Below are 24,140 nucleotides of genomic sequence, written 5' to 3'. Positions count from 1 at the left end.
CTTAAATATGATATTTTTTGCATATAGTAAATATTATGTTATATATTTACACAATTATATTAACACAGTTATATTAACACAATTCTTTTATAACAGTAAATTTGAGTTGTTGTGTAATTAACTCTTTATTGAATAGTTCTTGGTTAGACCAGTAATTTCCAGGCTGTGGAAGTTTCATATTTCAGGCTCACTTCTGCTGTAGAAGAATGATGTCTTACACGGAGAATGATTCAGATTCCCATCTCCTATTGGCTGCTGAAAAAAAGGGCTTGGGTGGGATTAGAGCCAGATTTTTTAACTGCTGAAGTCTGCTAAAGTCTGGGTTACACTTAAAACACATGCTTCTCTCTGATTCCACAAAGTCTGTGTATTGAGGAAAATATAGCGCTACTGGATTAAAGTATTGAAGACGGAAATCTTTGCCATTGAAATACCACTCTCTGCACCAAAGAAGAAATTCTTAAAAAGGAGAAAGGACTGCAGCAATGTTTTATGAAAAGTGAGAAATAATTGCATACAAGGTTACACAGTAAATCAAAGAGTGCTGGATTTTCTTGATCAAAGCTTTACTTTTTTATTCCTGAACAAAATTTCCTGATGATTTGCCTTTTGCTGATGATGTGCTGATTCAAATATTCCACTGCCTGAGGTTTGGTAGCTGACTTGGAAAAGTTTTTTTTTTAGTTTTTTGTTTAGCAATCAGTTTTTTGTTAATTTTTTAGGATTTTATAACTGCAAGGTCAATCCATTCTTATCCATTCTAATGAGTTGATAAGTGTACCAGCCATCAGTCTGCAGAGTTGAGTTTTCTTTTACAAGGAGATGTAATGCCTGTCTGACTGGTTCCGGAATAGAACACTTACTGGAGATCGAAGGAACAATGAAGACTCAATCCTGTATCATAATGCATCTCATGGTGGTTTCATGCGTTCGGCTCATGCAGGGAAATCCTGATCAAAACTTCCAGAAGGTATGTGATCTAAATTAATTTTAGGGTGTTTCAGTATCAATAACAATACAGTACATTATTTTTAGATTTTCTTTACTTTTGTATATCCCTTTATATGATAATGTGACTTAACTGAGTCAAATGAAAATGCACTGGCATGGAGTCCAGGGATAAACTAAGCAGATGGATAAAACATCAACTCAGCTGATGCCTGAAACACAAAACATAAATTACTAAACAAAAGCTAGTTGCTCTTAACTGGTTTCTAATGTCACCTGTTGCTGAGACTTGCCTCGAACTACCGATGACGTTAGACAAAGCACATGAGGATCTGGATAACCTAATTGGACCTGCAACAGCAAATTCGGAGATAAAGTGTGATGAGAACCAAACTCTGACTAGCCAGTTCATTTTGGAACTGATTTTATTATATTATTGCTTCAAATTCAGTTACGCAAATTTGGCGTACATGATGACTCTACTATTGTTTTTAAATTAGATAAAATGAATATCACGACATTTATTAGAAGATTATTAAGTTTAAACATTATATTTTTACATCTAGAAAGAATGTTTTGCTAAAAATAATTATTAAACATGACTAGAAATATTTGAAGTTAAAGAATGGAGTTCATTATAAGCTTTCTGGTTGTTATATATAAGCACAAATTAAAAAAGGAAAGTGCAAGTTGTATTAGATTAGATTCTATTTTGTAGACATAGTGTATCTAAATGTTGCCAAATATTCTTTGTAAACTCAACATGTTAGGGCTTGGTGTGGTATAGGATTGTCAGTAGCCTGAGGTGGAGTTTTTGAAGTTTATAAGCATTTAGTCACCCGTTGTTTCTCTCTCACTTGCGTTTCTGCTTCCAGTTAGCAGCCAATATTTACCAGTAAAAATTGCAGCTGGAAACTCCTACGTTTATTTGAGTGTGTGCCTTGTCTCATTTAACTGGAAACACTCTACCCCACCCCGACATGCTGAGTGGATCACAGCAGTAATGTCACCACAGAGGCTGCAGAAATTTAGCCAGCAGTACACTGGCTTCTGACAAATTTAATATTGCATAAATATTTTATTGTCAAAGCTTCATGTATAAAGTTGTATTCATTAAACTATGACTAAAGCCTGTGGCTTTGGGTTTTGGTTAGGTTATTGCTTTCTTTTCATTCATAGCCCTTTTCAAAAGTTCACATTACTATTTCTCTGCAATATATATTTTAAGAGTCAGTAATAAAATCAAAAATTGAATTTGCAGATGTTACGGTAGTAACCTTAATTTATGCAATTCCTGTGTTTTTTCAATCCCAAAACAGAATTTTTTAACCACATCTTTTCTTCAATGGGTAGCACATTCAATGGTTGAGCTGGTAGCTCACCATCACATACTGCTCATTTACATGAGACAGGACTCCTTGTCTCACAATCATGTCTCAAAAATAAAATGTTTCTGGACTTTAATTTTATCCGTAAAGTTATCATGAGGCAAGACTCATTCCATGGTGGTACTGTATATATGGAATTGTTCATAGCACAGCTGTGTCATGGCATGCAGTTATTGTATAAAGTTAGCCCTGAGTGGGAAAGAGGGTCTTCTCTAAGATCAGAGATGTGCTTTAAAGTCCTTACAATATCCTGAAGGGTTTACTCTCTGGAGCAGCTCAACAGGTGGCTGAGAGGAAACAATGTTAGTGGCAGCCAACTTCCTGGCCCCAGCTGCTGGAAGTCTCATGGGGAAAAGTTCAATGAGCCGAAGCCAAGGGGGTGCGTCTTGAGCGATGGTGTGAATTCCTTCTGCGTTCGCCTGTTAATGCTCGCAAATTCAGTCTGAAGGAAAAGTGCAAAGAAAACATCAATATCCCAGACACATGACAAACTTTTAGCTTGGGGCTTCTGCCTCTGTAAAAAAAAAAATTGAAATGATCTGTTTTCATCACATCTGCTGCCAGCTGCAATTGATCACTGGGTCTCTGATTAACTTTTGGATTTAAAATTTGTATTTCTGGGTAATATTACAATAAAGCTAATGTACAGTTACACTGTTGGCGAACTGAAGTTGCAGCATATGAATGTAATGTCAGTTTTGTGGATTTACGAAAAGCTTGGGTATTACTGCCATTTACATTAAAAATACCTGGCTCTCAAGTGTGACCTCTGTACTTTTTTTGGTGATGTACTGTAGTTTTGGAATTACAGTCTAGTGAATAAAGGTCCTTGATTATGTAATCATCCTCATTTATTTGATAACTGAAATATCCTAATGTAAGATTGCAGTCTCTCCAGACATGCTATAGAATATACAAGATGACTGTCACATGTATATTTAATGTAGTTTTCTGCTTTGCTGTGAACTAAATGTACAGTATGTTTGATAGCTCATACTGTATTTCTCACCCTATATACAGTATGTACACTGTATATGGTAGCACATACTGGTAATTACCAATACATGGAGCAACAGTGAATCAGCTGCAGTGAAATCCCAGGTCATTACGAAAGCAGTTCATTCAGAGAAGAGTCTGGACTTCTGTTACTCACAGCAGAAAGGGGTCCGGTTACAGGCGAGGCAGTATCTGCCACCCACTGTTATGCTGCAGATTGAGGACAGGCATTGACAGGCTCTGATGTGAGAAAAGGTCCAGCCCTTCATGTTTTGAGCCTGGTGCTAGTGATTAAACACAGACAAGTGCTTTTTCATTCATGACAGAAGCTTCCCTGCAAGATCCAAGACCTTTAAGTTATCATTTGCAGCTGGTCTGTAAAGTCAAAAGGTTTTTGGTGTGATTACTTGCGTGTGGGGAATATATTTTCAGACTGTGTAATTTAACTTGCTGCTTTAATTAGTCCTCAGATTCAGAGGTTAATAAAGCTGTGGTGCAAGAGGTCATAAAGTTACGTTTTTTGGTTTCAGTCATCTATACCTAAACACTCTACTCTCCCTTTCTCTTAAACAAATGCCACATGTTCAATTTGAACTTCTGAATGCCAGTGTATCAAATGTTTTCAAGATAATAGACCACACTGGAATTTTAGAAACTCTGTCACTGTCACTATAAATACAATACTTATAGTGCTTGTAGGAACAGTGATCTCTGCAGTGATCCTCAATGTCATAACGTCACTATGGGTTCTGTTACATGTAACATCAAAGGCATTGCTGTTACTCAGCCCTGATCCTGGAAAAAGAGTTACTCTCCACAAAATAAAAAACAGAAGAATCGTTTTTGAATTTTTTTCAAGGAATTTTGTTGGTTGGGCAATGGATGATACATTCATTAGGCACCCGCTTAATGTGATGTAAGCCTGATTACAGTTAGATTACTTTAGAGACAACAATATCAAAGGTACTGTAGTGTCATGTGCTTCTCCATTTCACACATGAAGCCAGGAGTAGTGTGGAAGAAAACAATGAAACATAAGGTCAAGGTTCAGCGATTTACATACAGTAGCAAAGAGAATTTGTACAGTTAGATAGAACAGATGTCTGAAAACCTTCCTATAAAGCTGACCATAAAGATTGGTAGCAGTACATGTGGTGCTTTTTCCTTCTCACTAATTTCTTTGCAAATTCAATGATTTTGAGGTTTTACATAGCATGTAAGTGATGCTCTTTTAGGAGGGTGGCAGAGTGGTGCAGTGGTAAGCATTGCTGCCTCACATTGTTGCAGTCCTGGGTTTGATTACTGTCTGAGTGGAGTTTATATGGTTTGTGTGAGTTTCTTCTGGGTACTCTGGCTTTCTCCCACAGTCCAAGCACATACTGGTAGGTTAATTGGCTTTCTGGGAAAATTGGCCCTGGTGTGAGTGTGTGCGTGTTGTGCCCTGTGATGGACTGGGGTTTTATCCAGAGTATACCTCTCCTTTTGCCTGTTGCTTGCCCACGCAGGCTCTGGCTCCCCTGTGACCCTGTATTGGATAAAGTGGTCAGAAAACAGATGGGTGGGATTTCTAGGACTGAAATCACTGATGATGATATGAGTGACAGTCTATGCTACTTTATATGTAGTAGACTATATACTGTATGGAAGAGTCAGCATACAGTACAATGTTTTCCTCTGAAAATATTAGTCGGTATGCAAAGTTTTCTTCTTTTCTGTGAATCCATATGTATAGTATATATAGAGAGAAACAAATAGATACTTGGAATGGAGGGGAGTTATTCTGGAGCAATGCAACAGCACTGGCAAAATCTGAGTAGGCTACTGCACTATGGAGCCACGCTGTGCAGCAGTAGACTGATGGTGCAGACTACTCTAGATCCTGTACAAGGTCTGCAACTTCTTCTCTCTATCTAAAAGTTGGTGTACTGAGATGCTTTTGTAGTGAGCAATCAAGGACAGCCAACACTTGAGGCTCATATCCAGTGATTACTCACGTTATGGCAGGGTTATGATGCTCTTACTCCCTCTGTGTCTTGGTATTATCCAGACAGGGTGAAAGAGGGCACCTTTTACAGTAAAGGTAGTGCCTTCCTTGCACAAATGAGTCTTGGCAGAGACAGGCATGAGTCTCCACTGGAAAAGTTGCCCATTGTCCAGATCACACCCCAGGGCAGTAAGCACAGCCAGCACTACAACATGTCAACATGTGAGCTCCACAAATTTTTTCACAATGTCATTTATGTTTTTTTAACATGCTCTTTCCAAAGTTCCATACCAATTAAGTTGTAACTTCTGAGTGTATACAAAGAATGTAGAATAGTAGTTAATAGAATTTGAGTTATAATCTTCCCTTCATGCATTGCAATGTATTGCCATGGGGTGACTGCAGAAACAGGTCAAACTCATTCTATGTCCTAATACTGCCTTCCGTCTATGTATATAATTTAGGCCTGGTCATTCTCTGTTAAAAGAATGACGCATATATTAAAGTATTTTTTTCTAGTTTAATATTGATAAAATTTGGAAGGTGTTGGGAAAATGTTTAACTTTGCAGAGTGTGTGCAGGTTTTGAGAAGCATGACACCTAGAGATCTGCCTTGCTTGTTATGGTAGCCTACTCTCCAACCCATTAATTCAGACTTGATATGAGGCATAGACCTGATAACTCCAATTAATGCATTCTGTAGAAATGTTTTACTTGTGCACGTAGGAGTTAATTTACTCAAATCCCAGGTGAAGCCTGAACCTACATGTTATTTCAAAGAAGACCCCCCCTCCTACCACAGTCCTGTATGTGTGGATACGACCCAATCTACCTGTTGGGCCCGGAGTGCATTCTTCACATCAAACTTTGGCAGTGTAACAGTCCTGCATCTTTTCAGAAGTGGATTAATAACAACCCACATGCATGCCTCCTATAAACCGATATGCTTTTATTCCACCCCAGTCATTTTAATTGTCTTTCCAGTTGAAATCTTTGTCCATGCCCCAGCTTGTTAAAACATTTTGGAAATGCACTCTTTCGTAATACTGACTTTTAACTCAACAATATCAACATTCTAAGATTGAGGCGGGAAAGAATGCACATGTATTCATTTCTACAAAAATAAGAAGCAAATCACTGGTGTTTGTGTGGTATTGACCTTTTTCCTCATAAAAAGGTGTTAAAGGCTTTTGTACTCTTTCAGTGAAAAAATAAAATAAAGGAATTATTGATTCCTGAACCAGGAATACACAAATAGCACACAAATAATCCGCTTTTGGGTGGGACGGTGACACAGTGATTAGCATTGCTGCCTCACATTACTGGGACTCAATTCCTGAAGTACTACCTGTGTCGGGTTTTGTATGTTCTCCCCACGTTCCTCCGTGTGGGTTTTCTCTGGGTGATCCACTTTCCTCTCGTAGTCCAATAACATGCTGGCTTCTGTACAAATGGCCATGAGGAGAATGTACTGTCTGTGTGTGCCCTGCTATGGACTAGTGGCAGGAAGTATCCCACCCTGTGCCCGTTGTTGGCTGAGTTAGGCTCTGGATAGTGTGGGTTAGAAAATGGGTGGATAATCTATTTTTCTGTAACATTGCAATATAAAAAATGAACTTTAGCTCTTTGAATTGTTTGTTAATAATCACAATACTGTATTTCATCTTCACAATAGTGTTGGTTAGAGTTCTCACTGTCACAGCCCCTTGCCATTTCACAAGACAGGAGACATTCAGAAAAATGTGTTGAGGCATGTTGCGCTTCCTCTTGGTCTCTGTTGATCTTTCCTGGTTTCGGTCCCTCTGTGTAGTGCTTGCTTAGTTGTGGACATTCTCTGTTTTGTATCAATAATTGTTAGTGTAATCATAAGACGTCAAAGTAAACACAGTGCTTTTTAAAACCTATTAAGAAACACACAAAGTCCCTCGATAAACTTTTTTAAGTTGAAAGGCTGCTGCCCTCTTGTGGAAATCAAAACGGCAGTTATCCCTTTTTCCCTAGCACTGGCCATTCTTCATGTCATACTGTAGGTGACATGAAAAATATTCTGCTTTTATCTGCAATGTTCATATTTATTTCATCTGAGATATTGTGATTTTTACATCAGTGTCCTCCCCATAAAAGTTTACACTTCTTGGATTGAAGTGAGAAATGTTTTGTGAACTACAGTAATTGTCCTTTTTTCAGGGTTAGCAGTAAACACTAGGCTAATCATTTTCTTTTGTCGAAATAATGATGAATGTTATGTTATTAAGCCCTTTGACTTCATTATGATTATTTATTGTTCACTTCAAGGCTATATTCATATTTTTTTTGCCTAACTGGTCTGTTATAGATTACATCGCATTAAACGAAGACAGTGATACTATTCAAAAGAGACATACAGTATACTGTATATGGATTTATATGTATTTGTATTGGAACTGTATACAGTATACATTATTTGCTGTTTCTTATTAGTTTCTTTATCTTAGCAGTATGTACATATATGGATCCATCCAATATCTAACCACTCTATTTAATACAGGTCAGTGGTGGAGCCAGAGCCTACTGTCACGGACGTCCAAAGGGACTAACCGTGGGGAGCAGGAGAGCGGAAAAAGACCCATATGCGTAGCGGCGAGACGGGAAAAAGGCCCGGGCTCATAGTGCAAAGAGTACAGGAATGCCGTATAGAAACCTATGCCCTCAGGGAGCGGACGTGGGGCGCCCTGGTGCTAGGCGGGTCTCAGGACATCCGAACGTCAATGCTGAGCGAGGACAGAGTGCAAGACCCGGAAATATATAGGCCAAGGGAAAGAGAGGGACCGGAAGGACAGCAGACCGGAAACTAGGGACAGGACAGAGAAGGAGCGCCCTCTGGCTGCAGAGGGCGTGACACCTACCCTGGCAAGCAACAGGCACATGGCAGTATACACCCTGCACAGGACACCAGTCCATTGCAGGTCACACACAGACACACTCACATTAGGGCACCTGGAAGAAACCTGCACAAACACAGGGAGAATATACAGACTCCACATAGATAGAACCCCAGGAATTGGGACTAGGGCCCAAGCACTGCATGCAGCAATACTAACCACTGTGCCACCCTTGAATTTCTGTGCTCCTGGAAGAATTAGTACTTACAAGACAGCAGTTTTGCCCATGGAGGTATCTTGTCTTTGTGTAAAAATATTTCCATTTCATAAACAAGTTAATAATACATTTAATTGCACATACAGGATATCAATACAATATCCATTTTCTTTGCACAATGGGTACTGTTACAGGGAAGGAATATGCCAGACCTCTACATCAAAGGAAGGCATGTGTATGTAAGAGAGACCAAATGAAACCTGGCTCCACAGCATGTTTTTTTGTATTAAGACTCTTTCAATGCAGAAGGATTTCCTTTGAAATCTGGACCTGATTTTGTTTGCCTAGCAGCAGAAATGCGGGCTTTTGGTGGGGAACTTTAAAAGGAGTGGAGAATTACAATCTGGGAAAGCTGTGAAGTTTAATACACATTTCCAATGAGTTAGATCCAATCGGGCTTCTCATAGAAACTGATCCTTTGGTTGATATTTGAATTATGCATGCAGTTCTTAATGTAGCCACCCAGGGATAATGAGCTTGCTTTGGAGACACATATGTGTTGTGGCAAAGTGTGTATAAACAAAAAAGCTGAGCACTTACAACAGAAGCTTGGTGTTGTTCCACTTCTTAGTTTGCCGATGATGAATGACCTTCTCACTTTCTTTCTGCAACATCTGCACAGGGCTGTTGTGTCACAGACTAGAGTATTGTTCCAGACCCAGCTGATACGGATTGTCTTTGGGAAACAGTTATCTGTTGTTGAGTCTACATTAGTTTGTACACAGAACCATTGAAAACATTAATGTGCTTCTCTATTCCTAAACAGAAGAATGACCTGTGTTTTACACAGAAAGGACATGAAGCTACAGAGATCACTGATGTTAAATCAGCAGTCATCTCTGCAGTCACACAATTCTGAGTGAATTAGAAATCTGTGTATTGGGCTGTGGATGGAGGGGAAGTGGGGTTGGGGCTCACTGTGAAGTTTATTCTCTGTAGCTGGACTAATCCACAGGTATGTTTTGACAGGTCCATTTTGGGCAATTCTGTCTCTGTTGTTAGTGAAAGTAGAGATGAGAGTTGTGAATAATAGACTTGTATCAGTTACAGTATTTATCATGTTTGCATTACACATGTATTTAATATAAAAAGCATTAGCTTTTTCCTTTATTGTGAAGAAGGGTTTAGAGTTTAAAGGTTTGGCAGCACATTTGATCCACACTGCTGTACTTCAATACTCTTATTCAGGCAAGATGAAAGGTAACCTGGTTTTACTCTTTATTACTTTCTGACTTCCTTGTGCTTTGTGTATTATGTTTAATAAACTTTAAAACGGAGGAATCCTGTCTGTCATTCTCTTTGCACAAAAGACTGTTGCCTCCTCTGGCTGCTGCAGTGACAGAATGCTCTTGCCCCATCTCTCGGGAACAGGCAGAAAATAAGGAGGTGTGGGAGCAGAACGTTAGATGTGCCTCCAGCCTCGAGGAGCTGCTGAGGCTGACGGACTACCCTGACTGGAAACTGTGGAAGTGCAGACTGAAGCTCAAGCAGGTCGCGTCCTCGCCGGGAACGCGCTCGTATGGCGCAGCGTCACACCGCGCCACGCGCTACGCCGCGGCGTCTTACAGCCTGGAGATTCTGAAAGGTAAGAGGCGGCAGAAAAAGGATGCACTGTCCGAGAGATCCACCTCACTGTGCATTATAGAAACATGTATACCATCCGTAATACAGAGATATTATAGATATGATATTGGAGCCAATAGCATTTGTTATGTTTTTAAAGCCTTTCAGTCACAACATTTGGAAACCCCATGTACAGAGAGGCAGGGGAAGAGAATAAAGTCACTGCTATCATTAGTTTGGTACATTATAAGAGAGAGGAGACTGATATTTCTACAGGGACACATAGATATTTGTGTAGGACTCAGAGTCATGAAGAATGAACATCATTGTTACCTCCTCCAGACTTTGAATACTATTGCATATGGAATTTATTTTTGTATATATTTAAAATGTTTGCATCCATGGATTTGTTTATGAATGCATGCTTATCTTTTTCTTTTTTTTCCCCCTGGTGGATAATAGTGTTTTGTGTCTTTCAGTAATCTGTGTATTTTTTCCCTAACAGCCATTGATGACGAATGGCAGAAAACACAGTGCATGCCCAGGGAGACCTTTGTAGATGTGGCTAAGGAACTGGGCACCAATACAAACATATTCTTCAAACCCCCCTGTGTGTCTGTCTTCAGGTGCGGTGGGTGCTGTAACAAAGAAGGCGTGATATGCAAAGAAACAAGTTTTACCTACGTAAATAAAACCGTAAGATATTTTTTTAATTCATTGTCTTTGACATTTAGGATGGCAATCTGAGCCTTGAAGAACAACTGGGAAAAAAAAAGCTATTGTGAATGTACAGTATAAAGCACGTTAATGTAAAAAAGTTTAATTTAAGCATTAAGTCAAAGGATATTGTAAAACCTACTTTGTAACGACTCAAATGCTATTTGAGCATACGTTGTAGGCAACTTTGCTCTAGCATTGAATTACATGTACCATTTAGGATCGGCACTAGAAATTGCTAAAAAAATGCTCTGTTCACAATATCTGCAGCTCTTAACATTTTCAATACCACTGAAATACGGACCAGAGCCAGTTCTGATAAAGGTGGCCAATCACACTGAATGCAAATGCATGGAGCCTGTGATTATCAGACGGCACGTACAGGAACACAGAGGAAACAGGTAAGATCAGGGCTCAGGAAGTGTCATCCTGGTTCTTAATTGAGCCCCAGCAAAAGACAAGGTCAGCTTTTAATCAGCTGAGTTTCTTTCTCTAGACATGTTTCTAAAAGGAAGAGATGGTAGAGACAAGTAAAAATGTCATTCCACAGCTTGATTAAACTCATTTTACTATTATGCAAAACACTACAAACCTCATATGCTTTTCCTAGAATTCATTGTCAAATTGTGTAACTAAAGGTTTTAACAAGATGAACCAGATCCTTGTGGTACAGTAGCCTGTCTCGTACAATAGCCTTTAGACCACACACAATTCACAACCATACAGTAAATGAAAAAATGAAACATATCATAAAAGTGCATAGAAAAAAAATCCTTTATCACATTTTTGTCCATAAGACTACTATACATTGGATAACATAGCTCAATGTTCCAGAGAATGTTTATAAAAATATGTTTTATTATAGTTTGACGTAGTCGTTGCTCCCACAGTGCTTAAATCTCTTCCACCTTTCAGGTGTTCTTTTGGACTTAAAAACCCAGGTTCACACAAGCTATGTGACAAAGGTCTCATCTGGGACTGCATGGCAGCTAAGTGTGTCTTGTACCCCTCCATAAAAAAGAAAGAAGGTACGTGTCAATGTTAGTACATTAATATGGAGATAAACTGAAAGGAAGAAATATACAGAAACATCCAGCCTTTTTCTAAATCGCTTTTTCCAGTACAGGGTAGCCAGGAACACCAAAGCCCAACCCACCAAGCAACAGGATACAGTACATCCAGGACAGGACGCCAATCCATCGCAGGGCAGCCACAGGCACAAACACACATATAATCATACCAGGGCCAATTTTTCCATAAGCCAATTAAGAATGTATGTTCTTGTTTAAAACATAGCAGATGGTTCCACATTTTGGTCAGAAACCTGATATCCATCAGAGAATATTAATCGACAAACAAGAAAAACTGGTTGAAAGCATAAAATGATGAGAATGATGTTTTAATTAGTCCATTAATGCAAATATAATTGTTAATGTAAAAGTGTGGCAAATCAGCCTGTAAAGCCTTTATTAGTGCACACTGTACTATTCAAAATAATTATAATAATAATCATGATTGGTTAATAATTTTACACATTTAACCATAATTTTACAGTCTAACTTAATGTTTTGTCTTATAAAACACAGTTTTAAACTGAACTTGGTTATATTTAAAACATTTGGATATACATTTTTTAAATACTAACAATGACTTGGGATAGCAGAGTTCATGTTTGAAAACTATTGAATGATACTAGGATGATTTCTTACCTCAGTTTGGTGCATTGGCTGTATTAATCCCTGATTTATAGAAGTCTTCCAGGAACTGGAGATTTGATCTTTCCAGTATGTGCTTGGCATGCTGTGTGAACATTTTCTGGAGTGATAAGTTCTATGTGAAGAATACATAACATTTATTTCCTTTAATTCACTTAGTACTCTGTTTGACACCAGAAGACATTTTCTTTGGCATCTTTTTTCTTATATGGATAAGGGGTGTACTGAGGGACAATCTGCTATTAATCATTGAATATATCATAGGTGTGATGGTATTTAAACTGGAACCTCTCCTTGACCCCAGACTATAGAATTATTATTATTATTAATGAGTATCAGAAAATTAGGCAGTCTTTTTAGATCTTTTCTATCAGTAAGGTTCTCTGCTTCCTTTTCAGAATTTTCTCCAATTACCAAGTTGTCAGACTGTGGGCCTCCTAGGATGTTTGATGAAAACCAATGTGATTGTGTTTGTGAAAACAATTGTTCCAGAAATTACACAGTAAACCAGAAAAACTGTAGCTGCCATTGTTCTCTAAACCATGAGATCTGTGCCACAGAAAACAAAGAGTTTGACCCAGGCTCCTGCAGGTAAATTACCATATTCACTGACTTCTTACAGCAAGTCAAATCACCTTAACGATGCATAATTCTGAACTAAACTAATGGTCGAATCCAGAATCTATTAGGATAATCATTTTCCTATTAGAATAAATGTGGCCAGAATAGAAAACAGCAATGTGAAGATTAAAAATATTTTTTATTTTTCTAGGAAAAATTATAATTTCACCATTTTAAAAAAACCTTATAAAGCATATGCAAAGTATGTAGTGTGCTGAGATACATTTTAGCAATACACTCAATGAAAAAATGTAACACTTGAGACATAAAGTATTGGTCCTTCAATCCCTTTTTATCAAATTTAATTAATGGCAATCTTATTAAAGATTAATGTTGTAACCAAAAGTGTTAGGAAAACAAGAGAAATGTACATGTGGATTCTGAGTCGTGTATTGTACAGGACATAGATGACACATTGAACAAAGGAAAGATCACACTGTGGTGAAACCAAATATTTAAACAAATTATGTTCTGGACTGAAATGACACACCCAAACTTGTAAACTGTGTGTATGCTGTGTGGTAATTTTTACAATCTAATGCATTCTTCATTAACAAAAACACATTCATACTTAACAAATACCTACTGCTTTGCTTCTAATTTGTCTAGTTAGTAATTGATTCAGAAGTCACATGTTCAAAAAAGTAAACATCAGTGAGGATAATACCAGAGCCTTTTAGTAATTATTACTTACATTGAGAAGTTTCACATGACTTAGCCTCTGTATACCAAACCTTAAATTAAATTCAAAGTGTTGCACCAATTTGACATCAGTCTTTGGAAATACAGTTTTTTTTAAAGGATGGGATTTGATCATTTTCATTATATGATCTATCATAAACAACAGCATATAACAATTATTCTTGCTCATGTTAAAATGACCGTTTTCTTTCTCCACAGCTGTAACTGAAAATGGAAGATAAAGCACTGACATTCTGAAAGGTTGAGCGGTTTGAACCAGAAATTAATTTATTGACGTGTCTATGTCTGTGTCATGCATTTAATGTTTATATTAATCCTCCCCCTCCTGCACACAAGAAGTGTAAAAAGGACCACATTAAATTACTTTTAAATGTAAAGCTGTTAATGTTTAGCAGATGGTTTGTAACTTGGCTTCCTGTAGGCACTGAACATATATTTTACAGTTTAAAATCATATTTTTGTATTGGTCACAATTGATGCTTATTTTGTATAATATATTTAAATGTATATTATGTGAATTATAAAATGTTTGCATTTTTATGTCTCGTGTGATTATTATTATTAAATATTATTATGTAATTTAGATAACTGCAACACCATTAGAATTTACAAATGCTACAAAAGCAGGCTAGATGAAGAAACTATACAATGCTCTTCTCAAATGTCAAATCATTTCCTAACTTTAAAGTTATATACAAATCTTTCAGGATTTCCTGTGCAAATGAAAAACACCCTATCAAGTAGTTTTTACAAGGTGCAGCCTTTTCCAAATTATAGGTTTTGTTACACGTTTCACACCAAGTAATTGATTTCCTTCTTTAACTGTAGTTCCCATGAGAGATATATTTACCTTGTTCTTTGCTGTCACTAGAGACTAACACTTTATCTTCAACTAGCCTTAGGGTTACTTGATGTCATTGTCAGGCATTCTGATCCCATGCGACAATTAACCATTCAAAAGCTGTATGAAGTATGAATGATGAATTATGAAATGGGAATCCCATTAAACACCTACTTTGTCAGTGCAGTCACCGGTTCTGGGCTAATAAAACAAATTCTGAAGATGGAAAAAAGCAACACACCATGCAGATGTAGGTTTTGCACAATGCTAACTATCTATACTCCTTTGTGTTAGAAATAATCTGCAAATTAATGCAAAACAGTGTGATTTAAGGGTATGGCAGTCTCCACCCAACTTTAAAACGTTTTCTTGGCAGCAATTAGACCTATAAACAAAAGGTGTTGTTTCACAAGATTAACAGTAGCTCCGGGACAGTCATTGAGAAGAAGCTTTCCAGGGCTCAGCAGTACTGTCATACCAGAAAGGCCCATTAATCACATACGCCCAAGACCGCTCTATCACAGGCCACTCCCAAAACATGCAGTTGCGGGTTCCTTCTGAGGGCTTCGGTGACAGAGGAAGTTGGAAGCACACACGAAGTCGAACCACTGGTATGGTGTTGTGTGCATTTTATGTTCAAGTTTGAAATGGATATGCTGTGGTACAGTAGGTCTTTAGAGAGAGTTAAAATGTCATCCCAGACAGGGCCCCAATCCTCCCAACAGGCACAAAAAAGAGGAGCAAGGTCTGAGGTCAATAGAATAGGAAAACCGAGGAGGTGAATAGGTGTGTCTGAAAAATGTGTGCAGGCCATTGTAATCAAAGATGTCACCAAGAGTATAATATCTTATATACGGAGATGGATAGTTGAAGAGCTCAGAACCCATCAATTAGAGGAAATTATTCCTAATAAAAGTTTATGAAATGTCAAGAGGCAGTTGACCTTCCTCCAACTGTCCAAAGTGTGCAATGACTGGGACCATTTCAAGGGAAACAGTCCTGACTTTGAGAACAGAAGAAATATGATCCCAGTGTCTAACTCGTTCAGTTAAAGTTTCTTCAGTGAGGCTGATGCTCCAAATCCAACCATTTTGTAAACATCCTATAGTAAATACTTAAAGTTATGTTCAGGCCAGCAATATCTATGGAGCAAAGTAGTTGTAACAGAATTACTTTGTTTCATACATTTTATTGGGAGTTAAAAGGATCTTGACAAATTAAATAAATAGGCAAGGAATTATGTCCATTTCTATAATATAACCTATACGAACAACACATTGTATAGAAGACTATCTAGTTGGATACAGTTTAATTTTATTCAAGAACCTCAAGCATATTCTTTTCACGATTTTCCGGGACGTGGAAACGTGGGGTCTTACAAAACCTGAAGATTTGTGTACTTGGTTAACTGACATAGGAAAATGTCATCAGCATAGAGTAAACAGATTTAGAAAGATTTTCCATTTTTTTTGCTCAAATGGTTTCAGAGTAACCAGAGAAAAAAAAGTGTTCATATGAAGGAAAACAGCTTTCACTGGCCGATTATCAAACTTTACCGAGAACCAAAATAAAAGAGAAGAATAACGGACACAGCGCGAGCCTGCGTTCTCTCCTCAAACGTCCACACAACACTTTCCCTTGGGTCAGTGATTAAATAAAACTTCTCTCACACTAAACAAATTACCACAGTAAAAACAAACCTAAATAAGAACATAAAATACAAAATACTGAATATGTTAACACAAATTAAAATATGTCTCTCAATATTATTGAACTTATCGCTCGTTAAGTTTCAACACGAGAAAATAGAACACGTAAACACAAGTACCTTTAAAAATGAAAAGGCAGCAAATCAACAATCAATAACTCGACTTAAAAGAACTTAATTTCCCTGACCGGGAATCGAACCCGGGCCGCGGCGGTGAGAGCGCCGAATCCTAACCACTAGACCACCAGGGAACCCTATGATTACTGTTTGTAAGGTGTTGTTTTTAATGTTGTTTTAAATTATTTAATGCGTCGTTTTGGAATAAAAGAGAGTTTTAAAGTTAAGGAGACCAAATAAGATCCCAGTCATTCACTTGTACATTTTTTCAGTAAACTAACACACCAGAAGACTGCGGAAGTGTTGATTTCCCAGCATGCCAAGCGGAAGTAATCTATCACGTTCAACACGGAAATGCTCATTGAAAACGAAAACGAACATGCACTTCTGCTTAATAAGAAAACCTGTCTTTGTACTGAAATAATTAAAAAGCTGTGTAATCCTGGGAAGCAACTGATACGTAACTCATCGTTACATATAAGGTAATACTGTTTTCGTTTGTTGTAAAAACTAAAATAAATGTACTAGTAGTTTTCTAAACAGAAGTTATTTTAGTTTCTTCCAGTCACATAATTCTAGATAACCAGCTGTTGCATTTATAGCCTCGCGGTGCAGTGATTAAATGTTATGACAGCTTTAGTGTGTATCGTTTCTCGAAGGTGGCTCCTCTCAGTACAATCGCTGAGGTTGGTGTCAGGTAAGGGTGCTTTGCTGTGAAGCGTTCTGGGGATAAGTTATGACCGGCTACAGAAAGCATTGGGTCATCAAATGCAGGGCGCTCAAACCGAAACCTAATGAGTTTATCGGAGTGTAGCTGTATAATATGCTCTGATAAATTGTGTTAACAAAGTGCTGCGACTGGTTACATTATTACAGTAACCGGAGTATTTTGTGATTAAGAACTGTTGCAAACGAGAAGAGGCTATTCTACCCATATAGCCCGTTTGGTAGCTAGTAATTACTCCAATCAAGCCGTTTACCGAAGGATATCGGTTTCAACAACATGGCTGGATAGCTTCTTCTACAACCTTGTAGTAGTTCTGTTCAAGACTCAAGGTTCAGTTAATTAAGCCTGTCAGTATAGTACATTTCCTTAATCCCTGAAATGTATTAGTTTGCTGTTCTCTGGACCGAGTCCAGAGCAGCAATATCTTTATAACATAGTGACCAAAATTGTAAACATTATTCAAAAAGAGGCCTTACTAAGTGCATTACACAATTCTAGCACCCCTTGATTTAAATTTCATACATTAATCCGTCAGTTTTCTAAATGCTTCATCCAGTTGAGGATCGTGTGGAAGCTACAGACTATCCCAGCTGGCAGTGGGCACAGGCAGGATACACCCCGGATGGGACACCAGTCCATCTCAGGGCACACACAGACAACCGTGCTAACACCACGGCCGGTTTTTCCAGAGGCCAATTTTTTCAGAAGCCAATTAACCTACCAGTATGTCACCTACAAATATATATATATCCAAACATTTTGTTCATCTTTCTAACTGCATCCCAGAATTGCCTAGAAGTAAATGATGCATCAACATAAACACCTAAATCCTTTTCAGAATTCAACCTGCTTCTATCTCAGAGTGTTTTTTATTTTGCATTTATGGTTTTACTTTTGCTACCTTTTCTTTTTTTTAATTAGATTAGAAGCTTCTGCACGTTTTCCAATCCCCCTAATTTTTGTCAATGGCAAATTTGACTAGTTTACTAAATATACCAGAATCTAGATCATTGATATAAAGTAGGAAGGGTTTTATGTTTAAAGTAATTTTTGGTTGTCGGTAATATTGAAATGGGGCACTGTGGATTAATTCATGTGGATATGTAATAGTATACAGGTGAAAGAATAATAACATATCTTTATTTTATAGGTGTGCATTTGAGCTGAGGAGTACAAATCCAAACCTGCATAGATGCATCTCTTAAATTGAATTTTGAACTATGAAGCTGGAACAGAAAATAGGAAGGAGGCCAGAGGGCCCCAAAATTAACAGGCTCTTGGATGGCATTGGACTCAATCACCTGGACCATCCTCACCACAAGCACAATGTATGCATGGTGTCTGATTTCTTTTACCCCAATATGGGAGGAGTTGAAAGCCACATTTATCAACTATCACAATGCTTAATTGAAAAAGGACACAAGGTTATAATTGTGACTCATGCTTACAGGAACAGAAAAGGTGTGAGGTACCTCACTAATGGACTGAAGGTTTACTATTTACCTTTGCAGGTAATGTACAATCAGTCCACAGCAACAACATGTTTCCACAGTCTGCCTCTGCTCAGGTGCATCTTTGTACGAGAAAGGATCACGATTGTCCATTCCCACAGTTCATTTTCAGCCATGGCCCATGATTCTTTGTTTCACGCCAAGACAATGGGACTGCATACAGTTTTCACAGACCACTCCCTTTTTGGCTTTGCAGACGTGAGTTCGGTGCTGACCAATAAGCTGCTCACTGTGTCGCTCTGTGACACAAGCCACATCATCTGTGTGTCATTCACAAGCAAAGAGAACACTGTCCTAAGAGCTACACTGGATCCTGAGATAGTGTCTGTAATTCCAAATGCTGTTGATCCCACTGACTTCACTCCAGATCCATCCCAGAGGGATGACACCAAGATTACCATTGTGGTAGTAAGCCGGCTTGTTTATAGGAAGGGTAAGAGTGACCTCTGGAAGCAAAAATGTGTTGTAGCAGTAGAGATTAAGGTTAAACTTGGATTTTAATACTGACTTCAAAGTCAGAACATGATTTTATATCTTTTGAGTATTTAATGATTTTATCATATTTACTGTGAAGTGCAGAAAAACAGAAAGATTGTTGAAATATTTTAGTAATTCCTGAAAAATTTTATTCCTGCTTTCCTGCAGGGATTGATTTGCTTGGTGGCATAATTCCAGAGCTGTGCCTGAAACATCCAGATTTGTATTTCCTCATTGGTGGTGAGGGACCTAAAAGAATTGTCCTAGAAGAAGTCAGAGAAAAGTACCAGCTTCATGATAGGTGAGTTAGGATTTTTGGAGCAATTGGTATTTTTCATTGAAACCCAAACTGTAATTACAGTACACTATAAAATGCAGCAAAACAAGGTGCTTTTCAAAGTTATATTTAATAATGTAAAGTGTGATTTAACCAGTACTGTATCTGTTCTTTTTATCTGGAATAGTATGATTAAAGCAAATAGTTTCCACATAAAGAACAACACTTGACATTTGAAAAAAATAGTTGATAAAATGTACAGCTGTATGTCAGGAATTTGCAGATATTTTTCTTCATCTAGAATGTACTACTCCTTCAAGCAGTGTAAAGCAAACTGATTCTGAACAATTTTTTATTCCCTCTAATACTAGTATCCGTGGTTCCCCCTGTTCATTTAAAATCACCCTAAAATAAGTAAATCTGAAGATCCTGATCCTGCTACAGTCATATTACGTCCTGACGGAGTTTGAAAGATACAGAAATGTCATCTTTTGTTGTTTTCTGATGCAGGGTTCGTCTGTTAGGAGCCTTGGAGCACAAGGATGTTAGAAATGTTTTGATTCAGGGTCATATTTTTCTAAACACATCTCTAACAGAGGCCTTCTGCATGGCCATTGTAGAGGGTGCCAGCTGTGGTCTGCAGGTAATTATTTCTGTTTCTAATCTTTTCATCTTTTAGATAGGCTAGCTGTGAACACATCTGATCATCGTAAGCGAATTTTGCTGGCTAACATTAAAATGCTTCTTATTAAATTACCTCACTAAGAAAGAACAGAAGCCACAGGAAAAAAGTAGTAAATCTGTGTGTTTAGCTCAGTACAACTTCCAATTATTTTGACCCATTGCAAATGGATAAGTCTGATTTACATTTTATTGAGTTTCTTCTATCAATGTACAATTATTTGAATGTTTCAGTCAGTGTTAATTAAGACAGTTTTAGACCGCATTTGTTCTGCAGTGCATTGAAAAGAGTTCTGTGTGCTGTGTCAAGGTTGTTAGCACAAGAGTGGGTGGAATCCCGGAGGTGCTGCCTGAAGACCTGATTACACTGTGTGAGCCCACTGTGAAATCATTGTGCGAGGGCTTGGAGATGGTCATCGCTAAGCAGAGGGCAGGGAATGTGCCACCACCTGCTGCCATTCACAACCGGGTTCGGACTCTCTACACTTGGAGGAACGTTGCAGAGAGGACCGAAAAGGCATGTTATATACGGGAGCCTGCAATGCACTCGCTCTTGAATTTACATCACACTTAGCCTTGCAAAGTACTCGGGTGTACATGCTTGTGTAGCATTCCCGTCTAAACAAGTCGTTTTAGAAAGCATCCATGCAGACCACCTGACTTTTTAAAATGCAGTGCGTCTTAAATCTTCAAAATGGCTTTTCTTGTAACTTCCTCTTGCTGGTAAATGGAGACATCCTTCAATATGAATTAATTTTGATTTAAAAAGTCACTTGGAATTTAAACCCAATAAACCAAAGCACTTTAAAGAGTATTATAGTTGGTGGTAGTGTACATAAATGTAACATTTTGTATGGAGGAATGTTTTTTTTTTACATGGAGAAGAACTATGAATGGCAGTCCAGTTGTCTTTGAAGTGAAGTAATCATGGTCTAGTCAGTTAATTATTTTTTTTGACACCATGAGCTAATGCATTTATCTATTGGTATATTCACAGGTTTACGATAGAGTGGCCAAAGAAGTGGTCTTGCCTTTGGACAAGCGTCTCCAGAGACTGATGGCCCACTGCGGTCCAGTAGCAGGTTCAATTTTTGCATTTGTTGCTGTGCTGGACTTCTTGCTCTTCCTGTTTTTAAGTTGGCTTGTCCCAGATTCTGTTATAGACATTGCAGTTGATGCTTCTGGTCCCTGTGGAGTTTGGAAAAACAAGCACAGCAGAAAAGGAGAAGACTGAGACCAAAAGAACAGAATGGCTCCTCACCAGAAAGCAGCAGCAACTGAATTCATACTAATAAAAAACATTAAAAGGCCATATTTGTCTGATGCAATTCTCATATTAGTTTACAAGTTTAAATTTTATTGGCAGTGCTAATGGTTTCATCTGACACGATTTGTTTCTGTCTCTGCCTTTGATTTTTTTTCCTCAGGTATTTTGTCTGGGTATTTCTATAGATTTTAAAAATTTTGTCCGACACTTCTTTTACAGGGGCTTCTTGCATTTTTCAATGTTTATTTATATTGATCATGCTTGATCATTGCAACACCAAGCATAGAGTAAAGTACTGCAAATTCCAGAGAAGCACATTTTTGTGAAAAAGCCATTTTTCCGTTGGGACACACTGTCTTGTCAGTTATGTGATGTCACAACTTTGGACTGCTGTTCGTCTCTGCTTGGTTTTTAATGTGGTACTCCAGATCTCCAAACATAACATCAAAAGCTTCTAGCCTAATGTGTAATAAAACCATTAAAGTGAGTGGCAATGAGTTAAATGAAGTTGAAGCAATTGTCCAGTGTACTACAAGTGAGGAGTGGCATGTATACAGGTGAAACCTTTCTGCTCACTCTCCTGTTCTTTTATTAAACTTTTGTCTTCCACAAAGTGTGTGCAGAGATGAGTGTTTTAGACTAGGATGATTCCTTGAATAGTCTCCGGAGGAGCATAACACAAGCTCAGTAGGCACATCTTTTGGATATTCATAAGAAAATATGTTTAGCCCAACTTTTCCGCCAGGAGGAGACTTGCAGCAAGTTCATAATTCAATGAGTTGTGTAAACTGTGGATGGGAACTGGGATCTCGGTTAATTCACTTACTTACAAAATTTGTCAAATGGCTTTTAGCACTGGTATTATACAGTTGTGTGTTATTGTTGCATAGATAGGGAGAGTTGAGACTTTCAAACTAGTAATGCTTCATGTATTAACATAAAAGTATACTTTTCTTAGTGCTACAGATAATTATAAACACATTTAACAATTATTAACCATTCCATAATGATTATACTTTGAGTATAATTTATGATGTAAAAATGCAAACTAAGGGCTAACAACATCTTGTACAGTAGCTTATTTCTGTATGTGAATATTACTTAAATGCATTTTACACCTACAAAAATATGACAATATGCAACAATGAACAGTTAGTTTTTGTCATTGTCTTTTCCCTATGAAAAACTTAATTTTTATGACTGAGAGCAAAAACGAATTTTGAAGAAGAATTTCACTTCTTGATTTCTGAAATGTATTTTGATTCATGTAAACCTGCCAGTATAAAGCAAGTTAGAATTCTCATTATAAAACTTGTGTTCTGTTTTTCTATCCAACAGATGTTGGACAATAGCAAATTCAAAGTTTCACCTTTACTCTTTATCTCCTTACAGCATTGCATGGAGGAGCTGCAGTATTTGTATGAGTATAGCTGAAAACAGTTACAACATTTAATATATTTTAAAACTCTTCATTTATATGTTTTATTTGTATATATTTGTTTATGTAACACATCTAATCTGTACTAATTAAACTAGTCTATTAGGCCTAGTAATTGTGCAATCAGAGGTCAGTTTACAGAGGAAGCTGGTTTTAGTATTTAGTCTATAACACATCCTTCAAAACGTAGGTATTGAAAAAAATGCAAACCATCCCTTGCATTTTATTACTGCTTTTCTTTGTATAGTATATGCTGGAGTTGTAAAGTATTTGCAGACTGTATTAATTACTTATTTCATACCTCAGTTTTATATAGTGAACAAGATTAATAAGTAAAGTGGATTTTAGTCTTAAAGGAAATAAATCCAGGAGACAACATGATCCATTAAGGATTTGATCTTGACATCGGTGACCTATATAATCCTTTACAGTACCAGCTAGTAGGCTGAAATGTTATAGTTTTAGGAATAAAATAAAGCAAGCATACCTTATCATTTAATTGTCAATTGTCAACAGTCATTTACAATAGGTGTTATTTTTTCTTATGTCACATACATTTTTAATGAAATTCTCAGATGAAGGAATTCTTTCACTCATGTATGAATTAAACAGTTAATCTGAAATAAAAAATGTAAAATCTCCTCACTGCACTGTATACAGTATATGTAACTTGTACTAAGTCTGGAATAATAAAAAATAAATACTAAAAATCAGACTTCAGTGAGCTTTCTTAAAGCATCACAGTAAAAAGACATTTTTGTATAAAATTCAGGAATTATAACTCTGGAAAAAATATTCTCCAATTCTTAATTGAATCCATAAATATTCCTTATGTGGCATCCTGTCCAGGGTGTATTTCTTGTGATTGTTGCTTCCTGGAATAAGCTCCGGCTATTCCTGAATTGGATTTAAGTGGTTAGAAAATGAATGGATGGATGATTTAAAGGTATAAAATACCTATCATTAAACTCATTATATAAATTAAAATTTATATAATTTAATGCCTTTCTGAAAGGGTTAATATGCACAGGATATGTTGGCTAAAATTATATTGGGACAAGTAGAAAAAAATGTGAGCTCTTATTTGCAAGATAGATTACAAAATGCAATTCAAGTTTTTTTTTAAATTACTTCAAGTTGTATTGTAAAAACTTTATGCAGTTGCCATATTGAATTGGCAATTTAATGTTTCAATGAACACTTTCGTATTCCATACAATTAGTATTATTACTATTAAATGAATTCTTATCTTTCAAGTTTGGAATGTGAAGCTTGGTTGTATTTATATTTGAAGCAAGCTTTGTTCTTGAAAATAGCTGTTGCG

At 37.3% G+C, this 24,140-nt stretch overlaps 2 protein-coding genes and 1 non-coding gene across 3 annotated transcripts; 2 read left to right on the top strand and 1 right to left on the bottom strand.

Annotated features, from left to right (window-relative positions):
- The first annotated feature begins 305 nt into the window (after positions 1-305).
- On the top strand, positions 306-14,312 carry vegfd (vascular endothelial growth factor D). Its single transcript, XM_088913480.1, has 7 exons — positions 306-970; positions 9,826-10,039; positions 10,523-10,713; positions 11,005-11,135; positions 11,650-11,762; positions 12,848-13,040; positions 13,971-14,312. Exons 1-7 carry the CDS (start codon positions 881-883, stop codon positions 13,978-13,980), a joined length of 942 nt encoding a protein of 313 aa, XP_088769606.1. The 5' UTR covers positions 306-880; the 3' UTR covers positions 13,981-14,312.
- A 2,188-nt stretch (positions 14,313-16,500) lies between these two features.
- On the bottom strand, positions 16,501-16,572 carry trnae-cuc (transfer RNA glutamic acid (anticodon CUC)). Its single transcript has one exon. It is a non-coding gene; the product is annotated as a tRNA-Glu (tRNA).
- Positions 16,573-16,783: 211 nt separating this feature from the next.
- piga (phosphatidylinositol glycan anchor biosynthesis, class A) lies at positions 16,784-22,591 on the top strand. Its single transcript, XM_088914667.1, has 6 exons — positions 16,784-16,920; positions 18,316-19,109; positions 19,322-19,454; positions 19,941-20,073; positions 20,422-20,628; positions 21,109-22,591. The coding sequence occupies exons 2-6, from the start codon at positions 18,386-18,388 to the stop codon at positions 21,343-21,345; spliced, it is 1,434 nt and encodes a 477-aa protein (XP_088770793.1). The 5' UTR covers positions 16,784-16,920; positions 18,316-18,385; the 3' UTR covers positions 21,346-22,591.
- Positions 22,592-24,140: the final 1,549 nt, after the last annotated feature.

The sequence above is a fragment of the Atractosteus spatula genome, chromosome 4 (assembly GCF_055471065.1).
Source record: "Atractosteus spatula isolate fAtrSpa1 chromosome 4, fAtrSpa1.hap1, whole genome shotgun sequence".
In the NCBI taxonomy this organism is placed as follows: Eukaryota; Metazoa; Chordata; class Actinopteri; order Semionotiformes; family Lepisosteidae; genus Atractosteus; species Atractosteus spatula.
This window is presented reverse-complemented; position numbering and strand designations above follow the sequence as displayed.